The sequence below is a fragment of the Macaca fascicularis genome, chromosome 1 (assembly GCF_037993035.2).
Source record: "Macaca fascicularis isolate 582-1 chromosome 1, T2T-MFA8v1.1".
Lineage (NCBI taxonomy): Eukaryota > Metazoa > Chordata > Mammalia > Primates > Cercopithecidae > Macaca > Macaca fascicularis.
Genome location: NC_088375.1, coordinates 100,531,627 through 100,548,740, shown reverse-complemented (window position 1 = coordinate 100,548,740; position 17,114 = coordinate 100,531,627). Strand labels below are relative to the sequence as shown.

The window sequence follows — 17,114 nt, the reverse complement described above, 5'->3', positions numbered from 1 at the left end:
GAAGAACAAAAATAGTGAGTGAATCCTGCACCAGCAGCTAAGGTATCCAGGTTCACTCATTGGGACTAACTAGGTGGTTGGCATGACCCACAGGGAGTGAAGAAAAGCAGGGTGGAACGATAGCCCACCAGGAAACTGCATGGGACAAGGGGTGCTCCCACTTCCAGCCAAGGGAGGTGGTGAGTGATTGTGCTACCCCACCCAGGAAACCATGCTTTTTCCATGGATCTGTGCAATCCATGGACCAGGAGATCCCCTCATGATCCAACACCACAAGGGCCTTGAATCACAAGCACAGAGCTGTGCAGATTCTCAGGCACCACTTGGCTGCAGACTGCCTGAGACTACTGAGTTCCTGGGGGAAGGGGCAGCAGCCATCACTGCAGCTTCTGTCTGCTGTTTTCCCCTGCCAGTGCCAGAGGGACTGAGTAGTTCGGACCCAGAAGGAATTCCCCAGGGTGCAGCACAGCAGCTGTGGCAGACTGTGGCCAGGCTGCCTCTTTAGGCTGGACCCAGACTCATCCCTTCTCACTGAGTGGGGCCTCCCTGTGGGAATTTCAGCAACTCCAGCCAAGCGTTTATGGATAGAACTCTGATCTCCCTGGGATTGAACCCCTGTTAGTAGTGGGGCTGCGGACTCTGTGGATCAGCAGACTTAGTCTTTTCCCCTGCTGGCTCTGAGGAATCTGGGCAGTCTGGATAAGTAGGATCCCCCCCATCCCAGCACACCCTTTCTACCAAGGGACACAAGGAATGCTTCATTAAGTGGGTCCCTTATCCAATGTGACCCCTCACTGGGTGAGACTCCCCAACAGGGGTTACCAGACACTTTATACAGGAGCACTCCCACTGTCATCAGTTTGGTGCCCCTCTTGGACGAAGCTCCCAGAGGAAGAAGCAGGCAGCCATCTTTGCTGTTCTGCAGCCTCCACTGATGACACCTCCAGGGTGGGGAGGGACCCAGGTGAATAGGGTCTGGAGTGGACCCCCAGCAAACTGCAGCAGCCTTGCAGAAGAGGGTTCTGACTGCTAAAAGAAAAACAAACAGAAAGCAACAACAACAGCATCAACAAAAATGTCCCCACAAAAACCCCATCCAAAGGTCAGCAGACTCAAAGATCAAAGCTAGATAAACTCAGAAAGATGAGAAAGAATCAATTAAAAAATGCTGAAAACTCAAAAAGCCAGAGTGCCTCTTCTCCTCCAAACGGCTGTAACACCTCTCCAGCAGGGCACAGAACTGGGCTCAGGTTGAGATGGATGAACTGACAGAAGTAGGCTTCAGACGGTGGATAATAATGAACTTTGCTGAGCTAAAGGAGTGTGTTCTAACTCAATGCAAAGAACCTAAGAATCGTGATAAAACATTACAGGACCTATTAACCAGAAAAAACAGTTTAGAGAGAAACATAAATGACTTGAAGGAACTGAAAAACACAACATGAAAACATCACAATGCAATCATAAGTGTCAGTAGCCAAATAGACCAAGTGGAGGAAAGAATTCAGAGATTGAAGACTATCTTGCTGAAATAAAATAGGCAGACAAGATTAGAGAAAAAAGAATGAAAAGGAACAAACAAAACAAAACCTCTGAGAATTATGGGATTATGTAAAGAAACCAAACCTACAACTGATTATTGTACCTGAAAGAGACAGGGTGAATGAAACAAAGTTGGAAAACATACTTCAGGATATCATGCAAGAGACTTCCCCAACCTAGCAAGACAGGCAAACATTCAAACTCAAGAAATACAAAGAACCCTAGTAAGATACTCCGTGAGAGGATCCATGAGAGGATCAACCACAATCTCCAAGGTCAAAATGAAGGAAAAATGTTAAGGGCAGCCAGAGAGAAAGGCCAAGTCACCTACAAAGGGAAGCCCATCAGAATAACATCAGGCCTCTCAGCAGAAACTCTACAAGCCAGAAGAGATTGGGGGCCAATATTCAACATTCTTAAAGAAAAGAATTTTCAACCCAGAATCTCATATTTGGCCAAATGAAGCTTCATAAGCAAAGGAGAAATAAAATATTTTTCAGACAGTCAAATGCTGAGGGAATTCATCCACCACCAGGCTTGACTTGCAAGAGCTCCTGAAGGAAGCACTAAATATGGAAAGGAAAAGCCATTGTCAGCCACTACAAAACATACTGAAGCACACACTGAACACCAATGAAACTGTGAAGCAACTACATCAACAAGTCTTCAAAATAGCTAGCATCATGATGGCGGGATCAAATTCACACATAACAATACTAACTTTAAATGTAAATGTGCTAAGTGCCCCAATTAAAAGATACAGAATGGTAAGCTGGGTAAATTGTGAAGACCCATTGGTGTGCTGTATTTAAGAGACTCATATGCAAAGACATGCATAAGTTCAAAATAAAGGGATAGAGGAAAATCTACCAGGCAAATGGAGAGCAGAAAAAAGCAGGGATTGCAATCCTAGTTTCTGACAAAGTAGACTTTAAAGCAATAAAGACCAAAAAAGACAAAGAAAGGCATAGCAAAAGGTTAAATTCAACACGAAGAACTATCCTAAATATGTATGCACCCAATACAAGAGCAGATTCATAAAATAAGCTCTTAGAGATGTACAAAGAGATGTAGACTCCCACACAATAATAGTGGGAGACTTTAACACCCCATTGTCAATATTAGACAGATCATTGAGACAGAAAATTAACAAAGATATTCAGTACTTGAACTCAGCTCTAGATCAAGTGGACCTGACAGACCTCTACAGAACTCTCCACCCTACAACAGAATACACATTCTATGCATTGCCACATGGAACTTACTCTAAAATCGATCACATAATTGGAAGTAAAACACTCCTCACCAAATGCAAAAGAACTGAAATCATAACAAACAGTCTCTCAGATCACAGCATAATTAAATTAGAACTCAAGACAAAGAAACTCACTCAAAACCACACAGCTACATAGAAATTGAACAACCTGTTCCTGCATGACTCCTGGTTAAATAATGAAATTAAGGCAGAAAGCAAGAAGTTCTTTGAAACCAATGAGAACAAAGAGACAATGTATCAGAATCTCTGGACGCAGTTAAAGCAGCTGTTAAGAGGGAAATTTAGAGCACTAAATGCCCATATCAAAAACCTAGAAAGCTCTCAAATTGAAATGCTAACATTAAAACTAAAAGAACTGGAGAACCAAGAGCAAACAAACTCCAAAGCTGGCAAAAGACAAGAAACAACCAAGATCAGAGCAGTACTGAAGGAGATAGAGACAAGAAGAATGCTTCAAAAAATCAAGGAGTCCAGAATCTGGTTTTTTTGCAAAAGCTAATAATATAGATAGACTGCAGGTTAGCTAGACTAATAAAGAAGAAAAGAGAAAAGAATCAAATAGACACAATAAAAACTGTTAAAGAGGATATCACCACTGACCCCACAGAAATAAAAACAATCATCAGAGAATACTATAAATACCTCTATGCACATAACCTAGAAAATCTAGAAGAAGTGGATAAATTCCTGGACACATACACTCTCCCAAGACTGAGCCAGGAAGAAGCTGAATCCCTGAATAGACCAATAACAAATTCTGAAATTGAGGCAGTAATAAATAGTCTAAAAAAAAAAAGTTTTCTTTTGAAACTATTCCAAACAATTGAAAAGGAGGGACTCCTCTCTAATTCATTTTATGAGGCCAGTATCATCCTGATACCAAAACCTGGCAGAGATATAACAAAAAAGAAAGCTTCAGGCCAATATCCCTGATGGACATTGATGCAAAAATTCTCAGTAAAATACTGGCAAACCAAATACAGCAGTACATCATAAAGCTTATCCACCCTGATCGAGCTGGCTGTATTCCTGGGATGCAAGCCTGGTTCAACATATGCAAATCAATGAATGTAATTCATCACATAAACAGATCTAAAGACAAAAACCACAGATTATCTTAATAGACACAGAAAAGGCCTTTTATAAAATTCAACATCCCTTCATGTTAAGCACTCTCAATAAACTAGGTATTGATGGAACATATCTTAAAAAACAATGAGGCATTTATGACAAACTGACAACCAATATTATACTGAATGGGCAAAAGCTGGAAGCAGTTCTTCTGAAAACCAGCACAAGACAAGGATGCCCTCTCTCACCACTCCTATTCAGCATAGTATTAGAAGTTCTGACCAGGGCAATCAGGCAAGAGAAAGAAATAAAGCGTATTCAAATAGGAAGAGAGGAAGTCAAGTTATCTTTGTTTGCAGATGATATGATCCTATATCTAGAAAACCCCATCATCTCAGCCCAAAAGCTTCTTAAGCTCACAAGCAACTTCAGCAAGGTCTCAGGAAACAAAATCAATGCAGAAGTTACAAGCATTCTTATACACCACACACAGGCAAGCAGAGAACCAAATCATGAATGAACTCCCATTCACAATTGTTACAAAGCAAATAAAATACTTAGGAATACAGCTAACAAAGGAAGTGAAGGACCTCTTCAAAAAGAACTACAAACCACTGCTCAAGGAAACCAGAGAGGACACAAACAAATGGAAAAATATTCTATGCTAATGGATAGGAAGAATCAGCATCATGAAAATGACCATACTGCCCAAAGTAATTAATAGATTCACTACTATTCCCATTAAACTACCATCAACATTTTTCACAAAATTAGAAAAAACTATTTTAAAAATTATATGGAACCCAAAAAGGGCTCATATAGCCAAGACAATCCTAAGCAAAAAGAACAAAGCTGGAGGCATCATGCTACTGGACTTCAAACTATACTATAAGGCTGCAATAACCAAAACAGCATGGTACTGGTACAAAAACAGACACATAGACCAATGGAACAGAATAGAGAACCCATAAATAAGACTGCACATCTACCACTATCTGATCTTCAAAAAACCTGACAAAAACAAGCAATGGGGAAAGGATTCCCTATTTAATAACTGGTGCTGGGAGAACTGGCTATCCATATACAGAAAATTGAAACTGGACCCCTTCCTCACGCTTTATACAAAAATTAACTCAAAATAGATTAAGGACGGGCCAGGTGCGGTGGCTCACACCTGTAATCCCAGCACTTTGGGAGGCCAAGGTGGGTGGATCATGAGGTCATGAGATCGAGACCATGCTGGCTAACACGGTGAAACCCGGTCTCTACTAAAAATACAAAAAATTAGCTGGGCATGGTAGCGGGCGCTTGTAGTCCCAGCTACTCAGAAGGCTGAGGCAGGAGAAAGGTGTGAACCTGGGAGGTGGAGCTTGAAGTGAGCCGAGATCACGTCACTGCACTCCAGCCTAGGTGACAGAGTGAAACTCCATCTCAAAAAAAAAAAAAAAAAAAAAAAAAAAAAAATTAAAGACTTAAATGTAAAACTCAAAACTATAAAAACCCTAGAACAAAATCTAGGCGATACCATTCAGGACATAGGCATGGGCAAACATTTCATTATGAAATCACTGAAAGCAATTGCAACAAAAGGAAAAATTGACAAATGGGATCTAACTAAACTGAAGAGCTTCTACATAGCAAAAGAAACTATTATCAGAGCCAATAGGCAACCTACAAAGTGGGAGAAAATTTTTGCAATCTCTTCATCTGATAAAGGTCTAATATCCAGAATCTACAAGGAACTCAAACAAATTTACAAGAAAAAAATCAAACAACCCCATTAAAAAGTGAGCAGAGGACATTAACAGACATTAACAGTAGACATTCATGCAGCCAACAAACATGTGAAAAAAAGCTCAATATCACTGATCATTAGATAAATGCAAATGAAAACCACAATGAGATACCATCTCACGGCAGTCAGAATAGCAATTATGAAAAAGTTAAGAAACAACAGATGCTGGTGAGGTTGTGGAGAAACAGGAACACTTTGACACTGTTGGTGGGAATGTAAATTAGTTCAATCATTGTGGAAGACAGTGTGGGAATCCTCAAAGATCTAGAACCAGAAATACCATTTGACCCAGCAATCCCATTTCTGGGTATATACCCAAAGGAATATAAATCACTCTGTTACAAAGATACATGCATGCATATGTTCACTGCAGTACTATTCACAATAGCAAAGACCTGGAATCAAACCAAATGCCCATCAATGACAGACCAGACAAAGAAAATGTGGAACATATACGCCATGGAATACTGTGCAGCCATCAAAAGGAATGAGATCATGTCCTTTGCAGAGATGTGGATAAAGCTGGAAGCCATTATCCTCAGCAAACTCATGCAAGAACAGAAAACCAAACACTGGCTGTTCTCACTTGTAAGTGGGAGCTGGACAATGAGAACACATGGACACAGGGAGGGAAACAACACACACTGGGGCCTCTTGGGAAGTGGGGTTGCAGGAGGGAGAGCATTAAGAAAAATAGATAATGCATGCTGGGCTTAATACCTAGGTGATGGGTTGATAGGTGCGGCAAACCACCAGGGCACAGGTTTACCTGTGTAACAAACCTGCACATCCTGCACATGTACCTTAGAACTAAAAATAAAAATTAAAAGAAAAAAAGTATTCATTAGTTCCTCCAACAAATATTTTCTGAATATCTGTAACTATGAATTTCATTAAACTTACTCTTCATGTGTTAAAAAAAAAAGAAGACATTTATGTGGCCAAGAAATATATGAAAAAAAGCTCAACGTCACTGGTCATTAGAGAAATGCACATCAAAACCACAATGAGATACCATCTCACACGGGTCAGAATGGCAATTATTAAAAAGTCAAGAAAAAACAGATGCTGGTGAGGCTGTGGAGAAATAGAAACTCTTTTACACTGTTGGTGGGAATGTAAATTAGTTCAACTATTGTGGAAGACAATGTGGGGACTCCTCAAAGACCTAGAGGCAGAAAGACAGTTTGATCCAGCAATCCCATTACTGGGTATATACCCAAAAGAATATAAATCATTCTGTTATAAAGATATGTGTATGTACATGTTCATTGCACATGTATCTTCATTGCAGCGCTATTTGCAATAGCAAAGACATGAAATCAACCCAAATGCCCATCAATGATAGACTGGGTAAAGAAAATGTGGTATGTATACACCATGGAATACTGTGCAGCCATACAAAGGAATGAAATCATGTCCTTTGTAGGGACATGGATGAAGCCAGAACCCATTATTCTCAGCAAACTAATGCAGGAAAAGAAAGCCAAACACCACATGTTCTATAAGTGGGAGCTGAACAATGAGAACACATGGACACAAGGAGGGGAAAGACACACACTGGGGCCTGTCGGGGATGAGACAGCGGGGAGAGAGAGCATCAGGAAAAACAGCTAATGTATGCAGGGCTTAATACCTAGGTGAGGTTGATAGGTGCAGCAAACCACCAGGACACATGTTTACCTATGTAACAAACTTGCACATCCTGCACATGTATCCTGGAACTTAAAATAAAATGATAAAAAAGAAAAAAAGATAAAAATAGGTAAATTGTACTTCATCAAAATTAAAGACTTTTGTGCATCAAAGAACATTATTAAGAAAGTGAAAAGATAACCTACAGAATGGGAGAAAATATTTTCAGATCATATATAAAGGTCTGGGTTCAAGAATATATAAACAACTCCTATAACTCAATAGCAAAAAGACAAATAATTCAATTAAAATGGGCAAAGGACTTGAATAGACATTTCTCCAAAGAGGATATACAAATGGCCAATAAACACTTGAAAAGATGCTCAAAATCATTTGTCATTGGGAAAATGCAAATCAAAACCACAATAATATACCACTTGACACCTATTAGAATGGTGATAATAATTCTTTTAAAAAGGAAAAAAAAAACAAGTGTTGATGAGGATGTGGATAGATTATAACTCTTGTACACAGCTAGTGAAAATGTAAAATAGTACAGCCATTGTGGAAAACAGTTTGTCAATTTCCCAAAATGTTAAGCATAGAATTATATGACCCAACAATTCCATTTCTAGGTATATACCCAGACAAATTAAAAACAGGTAGTCAAATACTTGTATACATAATAGTACGATTCGCAAAAGCCTAAAGGCCAAAACAACCCAGATGTCCTCTAATAGATGAATGGATAAATAAAATGTAGTATATGCAGAATATAAAATACTATTCAGCCAAAAAGGAATGAAGTACATGTGATACATGGTACAACGTGGATGAACCTGGAAAACATGATGCTAAGTGAAGGAAGTCAGACACAAAAGGTCATATGTTTTATGACTTCATTTATATGAAATTATCCAGAATAGGTAAACCCACAGAGACAGAAAGCAGATCAGTATTTGCCAGGGGCTGGGGGGAGGGGAGAATGGGAAACGACTGCTTAGTGGGTACAGGGTTTCCTTTTGGGGTGATGAAAATGTTTTAGAACAATAGAAGTTGTGGTTTCACAACATTGTGAATGTACAAAATGTCACTTTAAAATTATTACATTGTGTTATAAGAATTTCACCTTAATAAAAAATGTCTGAGTGTGAACAGAGAAACAACCAAAGCTGAATCTGGGTTTAAAGGACCAAAAACAGAGGCCTGAATGTCTGGAGGCCGCATTGGAGATTGCAGATTCTGAGAGGTGGAAAAACACGTGTCTTTGAGGATAATGAAAAAATATAAAACAGCTCTCTGCCTGTTGAGCACAACAAACATTTGAAGATGCGGACGGTTGGTAAAAAGTAGATAACACTGCTCAGGGGGCCATCAGGTCACAATCTCTTCACAGAAGAGCATTGCACATTTTGACTCAACCTCAGAATCAGCCCTCATGTGTTTGTTTTACTTACATTTCCAACCACCGCTCTCTCCTGGACATCAGAATACCTATGTCTGCTTCCTGCAAACACACTCAAAGTTAGTTCCTATTTCTTCCTCCCTTCAATCCCAGTGTGACTGAAGTCCAGTGGAATTTAGAACCTTGCTGCTCAGTGTGGTCCATGGTTAGGCAGCATTGGTGTCACCTGCGAGCCTGTTAGAAATGCAGAATCTCATTCCCTATTCCAGAATCAGCATTTTAGTAAGATTCTCCCAAGTAATTTATATGCACATTTAAGTTTGACAATTTTCCATCTATAAAAATTGAAATGAAGAAACGAACGAGATTTATTTTCTCTAGGATGTCATGATGCTTGATTTTAGTTATAATTATTGTTTTGTTCTGTTAGTTTTGCCACCCAGGGCTTGAGTTAAAGGAAATGGGATTATTTCTCAATATGGTTTGTCTCTTCAGCTAAATTTTCTAAAAGGAGTCAGGATACTGCCCAACCCACTTGAAAAAATGTAGGCTGGTGTGAGTCATTGTTTTTCATGGTTGTTTCCAACATTGATTTCATTTGCCCCACGCTTTTGCAACAGTGGTCTTCTTTCCCTTCCTAAATCACTCCAGGCTCTTTCCTGCATCAGAGCTTTTGTACACTTGATTCCCTCTGCCTTAAAAGCTTCTTCATTTGACTTTTCCTGTTTAACTTTTCACACCCTTTAAATATCAGATGAGATGTTACTTTTCCAGAAAGTCCTTTCTTCATCACTCCGTCCAAAGCAGGTTCCCGTGTTTTTCTCTATCAAGGTCCTCTGCTTGTTTATTTATTTATTTTTTGCTAGCCTAACATTTTCTAATTATGTATGCATTTGTGTGAATATATGACTGCGTGTAAGCTAAGTAGTGCAGTGAAGTTGTTATAAGCACAGACTCCAGAGCCAGGCTTCCTGATTTCCAATTCTAGCAGCCACTTCTCTCCTTCTGGGTCTCAGAACACCTGCATCTGCCTCCTGAAAACTCATTCAAATGTGTTTCTCTTTCTATACCCATTTCCCCTAGAAGTGTGGGGCAGTGAGCAAGTTACTTAAGTGTTCTGTGCCTTCTTTCCCCATCTGTGAAGTGGAGATTGGAGCACTGTAAATTTCATAGAGCACTGTAAACTTCTTCATATAAGAAGTATTCATGGAAATAGGGAGAAGAAGAGGAGTTTTAACATGAGGACATTTAGAATATTTTATTCTAGAGGTGGAATTAATTTTGCAGGGAGGTAAAAATGAAGCAAAAACTCAAGATTCTGCTCCCAGGTCAGGAAGTGGCTCTTGAATGAAAGAAAGAATTCTCTCTCTCTGCATTTTATATGTATTTCCCAAAGTTCTGTACTCATTCCAGTTTTCTCCTCAATGTAACATATCTCTATGCCATTGATTTTTTAAGTCTCTAGCCTCAGCCCTACCCCTAGTCCTAAGTTCCCAGGAACTTTCACATAACTTCCTCATGGATAGAACACTGACATCCTAAAATCAGTAGGTCCAAAATTGAACTCGCCTTCCTCCTGTGGCTGCGGTCCACCTTCCAATTTTGTCACTTTCTTTGCTTATCCTGTTTGAAATTTCACTGCCCTCTTTACCATATTTCATCTCTTCCTTTCCTACTTGATTTATTTATGCCTTATCACTACCGAATACACTATTTTACTTGTTTATCTTTTTTTACGGTTTGTCTCCTGCTAAAATGTTAACTCTATGAGAGCTAGAATTTTTGCTTGCTTCGTTCATGATGTATTCATGCAAATTAGAACAGTGCCAAGCATTCAGTAGGCGCTTGATGAATATTTATTCCTGTCCCCTCATTCCAATTGCCAATTAATTTACTTAACTCCATATTGATGGGATCTCTTGCTTCGGTCCCTTCTTTCTTTTATGCTGCTGCCACACTCATTCAACTGTCATTGTTTCTCAGAACTATTACAAGAGCTTGCCGCATGCTGGCTAATGAAATTTGGGCAAATTATTTAAGTGAACTTCACCTCAGTTCTTTATTTTAAAATGGAGATAATAATAGTATAAATTCATAGAATTCTCATGAGACTCATAATGTGTGTACAGCACCTGGAACAATACTTGAAATACAATAAGCACTCAGTGAATGCTTCCTACTTTCATCCGCTACCCTGGGCTAGCTCTGGGCTAGGTTTCCGTTATCTCCTGGCCTATCTCTGCCTGAATGCTACACTTTGTCTCCCTTGGACCATTTGTAGTTCCCCAAATATGATACGAATCTTCATCTTCTCCATATAATGGACAGGAGGGAACAAGAAGCCAGTTGGATCAGTTCATTCTTTTCTCACTGCCATATTGCTGTGAGAAAAGCAATGTCATATTACTGTGCTTTTCTCAATGCCATGTATTGCTGGACTAGCTAGTCCTTATTTGCACTAAAGGAGGGGAGAGATGGAAACCTTTTTTTTTTTTTTTTCCCCGCAACGAGCAAAAGGTGAGAGGATTATTTTTAGTGTGTTCGATTGGGCCCAGAAAATTTGGCTCAGCTGAATAATAGGTTTTTAATATTTCAGCTGAGGATAGTGAGGTTCAGGAAGGATAAGTAACCTCCCTGAGGTTCACAGTATGATAGTAGCTAAATTGGTATGAGGGCTCATTTTCTTGATCTTGGTACTCTTTATAACACAAGATGCTGGTCATAAACCAGAAACAGTCTTGTCTTGCAAAAACTTATTTCCTCTGCCCCAGCAAATAACTTTCTTACATGCAGACACAGTTGAAATTGTTCACCGACAACCATCTCAGGCTTATTGCATCCAAAGTTGAGAGGAGGTAGTAGTATATCAGGTAACACTGTGAGTGTCCCCTTTCGCACCCCAATCCCTTGGCAGAGAACCAGACAGACAATTGTATACAGACGATTTAGGTTGAGCAAGCGCCACAAAACCAGGAAGTCACTCAGTGACTACACCGGTCTGCATTGACATTTACCTGGGCCAAAGCAGAAGACAAACAGGAGCGACTGGAACAGCCACAGCATGCTTTCCGTGGTGAAGACTGGTGCTTGAGACCTTGAGGCAGTCAACGTTTTGCTTTTCTGTCATAAACTGAAAATACTTTTTACTGAGACTTCCCCTTCCTCTTGAGGCGTGGTGAGAACTTTTTCTCCTGAACTGAAAATCCTAATTTCTAACTGTGTCAATTTTTTGTTTACTTTTTTCTGAACTAAGTGCACAAATCTTTTTTTTTTGGGGGGGGGGGAAAGAAGATAAAGTCCTTTACTGCATCTTTCATAAACTTATATGTAAAAGTCTGTAAGGAATTTCCTAAAATCTACTAGAACAAATAAGTGAGGTCAGCAAGGTGAAAAGATACAAAACCAACATATAAAATTCAATTGCAATTGTGTATACTCACTGAGTAATCTGAAAATAAAATTAGAAAAACAATTCCACTCTAATTATATCAGAAAAATACTTAAATATAAAGCTAACAAAAAGCCAGAAGAAAACTAAATTTTTAAAAGTCTAATTTTTCTTTTCTTCTTCTGTTTTATGTTTTTTCTTTCTTTCTTTTTTTTTACATTTATCAATTTTATTTTATTTTATTTTTTATCTTATTTCTTTTTTTTTATTATTATTTTACTTTGAGTTCTAGGGTACATGTGCATAACGTGCAGGTTTGTTACATATGTATACTTGTGCCATGTTTGTGTGCTGCAACCATCAACTCGTCAGCACCCATCAACTCGTCATTTACATCAGGTATAACTCCCAATGCAATCCCTCCCCCCTCCCCCCTCCCCATGATAGGCCCCGGTGTGTGATGTTCCCCTTCCCGAGTCCAAGTGATCTCATTGTTCAGTTCCCACCTATGAGTGAGAACATGCGGTGTTTGGTTTTCTGTTCTTGTGATAGTTTGCTAAGAATGATGGTTTCCAGCTGCATCCATGTCCCTACAAAGGACACAAACTCGTCCTTTTTTATGGCTGCATAGTATTCCATGGTGTATATGTGCCACATTTTCTTAATCCAGTCTGTCACTGATAGACAGTTGAGTTGATTCCAAGTCTTTGCTATTGTGAATAGTGCCACAATAAACATACGTGTGCATGTGTCTTTATAGCAGCATGATTTATGATCCTTTGGGTATATACCCAGTAATGGGATGGCTGGGTCATATGGTACCTCTAGTTCTAGATCCTTGAGGAATTGCCATGCTATCTTCCACAATGGTTGAACTAGTTTACAATCCCACCAACAGTGTAAAAGTGTTCCTATTTCTCCACATCCTCTCCAGCACCTGTTGTTTCCTGACTTTTGAATGATCGCCATTCTAACTGGTGTGAGATGGTATCTCATTGTGGTTTTGATTTGCATTTCTCTGATGGCCAGTGATGATGATCATTTTTTCATGTGTCTGTTGACTGTATGTATGTCTTCTTTTGAGAAATGTCTGTTCATATCCTTTGCCCACTTTTTGATGGGGTTGTTTGTTTTTTTCTTGTAAATTTGTTTGAGTTCTTTGTAGGTTCTGGATATTAGCCCTTTGTCAGATGAGTAGATTGCAAAAATTTTCTCCCATTCTGTAGGTTGCCTGTTCACTCTGATGGTAGTTTCTTTTGCTGTGCAGAAGCTCTTTAGTATAATGAGATCCCATTTATCAATTTTGGCTTTTGTTGCCATTGCTTTTGGTGTTTTAGACATGAAGTCCTTGCCCATGCCTATGTCCTGAATGGTACTACTTAGGTTTTCCTCTAGCATTTTTATGGTATTAGGTCTAACATTTAAGTCTCTAATCCATCTTGAATTAATTTTCGTATAAGGAGTAAGGAAAGGATCCAGTTTCAGCTTTCTACTTATGGCTAGCCAATTTTCCCAGCACCATTTATTAAATAGGGAATCCTTTCCCCATTTCTTGTTTCTCTCAGGTTTGTCAAAGATCAGATGGCTGTAGATGTGTGGTATTATTTCTGAGGACTCTGTTCTGTCCATTGGTCTATATCTCTGTTTTGGTACCAGTACCATGCTGTTTTGGTTACTGTAGCCTTGTAGTATAGTTTGAAGTCAGGTAGCGTGATGCCTCCAGCTTTGTTCTTTTGACTTAGGATTGTCTTGGAGATGTGGGCTCTTTTTTGGTTCCATATGAACTTTAAAGCAGTTTTTTCCAATTCTGTGAAGAAACTCATTGGTAGCTTGATGGGGATGGCATTGAATCTATAAATAACCTTGGGCAGTATGGCCATTTTCATGATATTGATTCTTCCTATCCATGAGCATGGTATGTTCCTCCATTTGTTTGTGTCCTCTTTTATTTCACTGAGCAGTGGTTTGTAGTTCTCCTTGAAGAGGTCCTTTACATCCCTTGTAAGTTGGATTCCTAGGTATTTGATTCTCTTTGAAGCAATTGTGAATGGAAGTTCATTCCTGATTTGGCTCTCTGTTTGTCTGTTACTGGTGTATAAGAATGCTTGTGATTTTTGCACATTAATTTTGTATCCTGAGACTTTGCTGAAGTTGCTTATCAGCTTAAGGAGATTTTGGGCTGAGACAATGGGGTTTTCTAAATATACAATCATGTCATCTGCAAAGAGGGACAATTTGACTTCTTCTTTTCCTAACTGAATACCCTTGATTTCTTTCTCTTGCCTGATTGCCCTAGCCAGAACTTCCAACACTATGTTGAATAGGAGTGGTGAGAGAGGGCATCCCTGTCTTGTGCCAGTTTTCAAAGGGAATTTTTCCAGTTTTTGCCCATTCAGTATGATATTGGCTGTGGGTTTGTCATAAATAGCTCTTATTATTTTGAGGTACGTTCCATCAATACCGAATTTATTGAGCGTTTTTAGCATGAAGGGCTGTTGAATTTTGTCAAAAGCCTTTTCTGCATCTATTGAGATAATCATGTGGTTCTTGTCTTTGGTTCTGTTTATATGCTGGATTATGTTTATTGATTTGCGAATGTTGAACCAGCCTTGCATCCCAGGGATGAAGCCCACTTGATCATGGTGGATAAGCTTTTTGATGTGTTGCTGAATCCGGTTTGCCAGTATTTTATTGAGGATTTTTGCATCGATGTTCATCAGGGATATTGGTCTAAAATTCTCTTTTTTTGTTGTGTCTCTGCCAGGCTTTGGTATCAGGATGATGTTGGCCTCATAAAATGAGTTAGGGAGGATTCCCTCTTTTTCTATTGATTGGAATAGTTTCAGAAGGAATGGTATCAGCTCCTCCTTGTACCTCTGGTAGAATTCAGCTGTGAATCCATCTGGTCCTGGACTTTTTTTGGTTGGTAGGCTATTAATTATTGCCTCAATTTCAGAGCCTGCTATTGGTCTATTCAGGGATTCAACTTCTTCCTGGTTTAGTCTTGGAAAAGTGTAAGTGTCCAGGAAATTATCCATTTCTTCTAGATTTTCCAGTTTATTTGCAAAGAGGTGTTTATAGTATTCTCCGATGGTAGTTTGTATTTCTGTGGGGTCGGTGGTGATATCCGCTTTATCATTTTTTATTGCATCAATTTGATTCTTCTCTCTTTTCTTCTTTATTAGTCTTGCTAGCGGTCTGTCAATTTTGTTGATCTTTTCAGAAAACCAACTCCAGGATTCATTGATTTTTTGGAGGGTTTTTTGTGTCTCTATCTCCTTCAGTTCTGCTCTGATCTTAGTTATTTCTTGCCTTCTGCTAGCTTTCGAATTTGTTTGCTCTTGCTTCTCTAGTTCTTTTAATTGCGATGTTAGAGTATCAATTTTAGATCTTTCCTGCTTTCTCTTGTGGGCATTTAGTGCTATAAATTTCCCTCTACACACTGTTTTAAATGTGTCCCAGAGATTCTGGTATGTTGTATCTTTGTTCTCATTGGTTTCAAAGAACATCTTTATTTCTGCCTTCATTTCGTTATGTACCCAGTAGTCATTCAGGAGCAGGTTATTCAGTTTCCATGTAGTTGAGCAGTTTTGATTGAGTTTTTTAGTCCTGAGTTCTAGTTTGATTGCAGTGTGGTCTGAGAGACAGTTTGTTATAATTTCTGTTCTTGTACATTTGCTGAGGAGTGCTTTACTTCCAATTATGTGGTCAATTTTGGAGTAAGTGCGATGTGGTGCTGAGAAGAATGTATATTCTGTTGATTTGGGGTGGAGAGTTCTATAGATGTCTATTAGGTCTGCTTGCTGCAGAGATGAGTTCAATTCCTGGATATTCTTGTTAACTTTCTGTCTCGTTGATCTGTCTAATGTTGACAGTGGAGTGTTGAAGTCTCCCATTATTATTGTATGGGAGTCTAAGTCTCTTTGTAAGTCTCTAAGGACTTGCTTTATGAATCTGGGTGCTCCTGTATTGGGTGCATATATATTTAGGATAGTTAGCTCTTCCTGTTGAATTGATCCCTTTACCATTATGTAATGGCCTTCTTTGTCTCTTTTGATCTTTGATGGTTTAAAGTCTGTTTTATCAGAGACTAGTATTGCAACCCCCGCTTTTTTTTGTTCTCCATTTGCTTGGTAAATCTTCCTCCATCCCTTTATTTTGAGCCTATGTATGTCTCTGCATGTGACATGGGTCTCCTGAATACAGCAGACTAATGGGTCTTGACTCTTTATCCAGTTTGCCAGTCTGTGTCTTTTAATTGGAGCATTTAGTCCATTTACATTTAAGGTTAATATTGTTATGTGTGAACTTGATCCTGCCATTATGATATTAACTGGTTATTTTGCTCGTTAGTTGATGCAGTTTCTTCCTAGCCTCAATGGTCTTTACATTTTGGCATGTTTTTGCAATGTCTGGTACCGGTTGTTCCTTTCCATGTTTAGTGCTTCCTTCAGGGTCTCTTGTAAGGCAGGCCTAGTGGTGACAAAATCTCTAAGCATTTGCTTATCTGTAAAGGATTTTATTTCCCCTTTACTTATGAAGCTTAGTTTGGCTGGATATGAAATTCTGGGTTTAAAATTCTTTTCTTTAAGAATGTTGAATATTGGCCCCCAATCTCTTCTGGCTTGTATAGTTTCTGCCGAGAGATCTGCTGTTAGTCTGATGGGCTTCCCTTTGTGGGTAACCCGATCTTTCTCTCTGGCTGCCCTTAAGATTTTTTCCTTCATTTCAACTTTGGTGAATCTGGCAATTATGTGTCTTGGAGTTGCTCTTCTCGAGGAGTATCTTTGTGGCGTTCTCTGTATTTCCTGGATTTGAATGTTGGCCTGCCCTACTAGGTTGGGGAAGTTCTACTGGATGATATCCTGAAGAGTGTTTTCCAACTTGTTTCCATTTTCCCCCTCACTTTCAGGCACCCCAATCAGACATAGATTTGGTCTTTTTACATAATCCCATACTTCTTGCAGGCTTTGTTCATTTCTTTTTCTTCTTTCTTCTTTTG

At 39.1% G+C, this 17,114-nt stretch overlaps 1 protein-coding gene and 1 long non-coding RNA gene across 5 annotated transcripts in view; one reads left to right on the top strand and one right to left on the bottom strand.

Moving 5' to 3' along the window:
* The window catches only part of SLAMF6 (SLAM family member 6), a 38,599-nt gene extending 26,766 nt beyond the window's left edge, over positions 1 to 11,833 (bottom strand). For 3 of the 4 annotated variants that reach the window (XM_005541247.4, XM_005541248.4, XM_074039263.1), the window contains exon 1: positions 11,739 to 11,833. In XM_005541247.4, coding sequence (XP_005541304.3) covers positions 11,739 to 11,787 — 49 coding nt within the window. In that variant the 5' untranslated portion in view covers positions 11,788 to 11,833. Of the gene's footprint in view, positions 1 to 8,776; positions 8,959 to 11,738 lie in introns of all 4 variants that reach the window. The other variant, XM_065543554.1, reaches the window with a different exon arrangement.
* The window catches only part of LOC107130612 (uncharacterized), a 149,219-nt gene that overhangs the window by 65,717 nt on the left and 66,388 nt on the right, over positions 1 to 17,114 (top strand). The gene's annotated exons all lie outside the window — the stretch shown is intronic.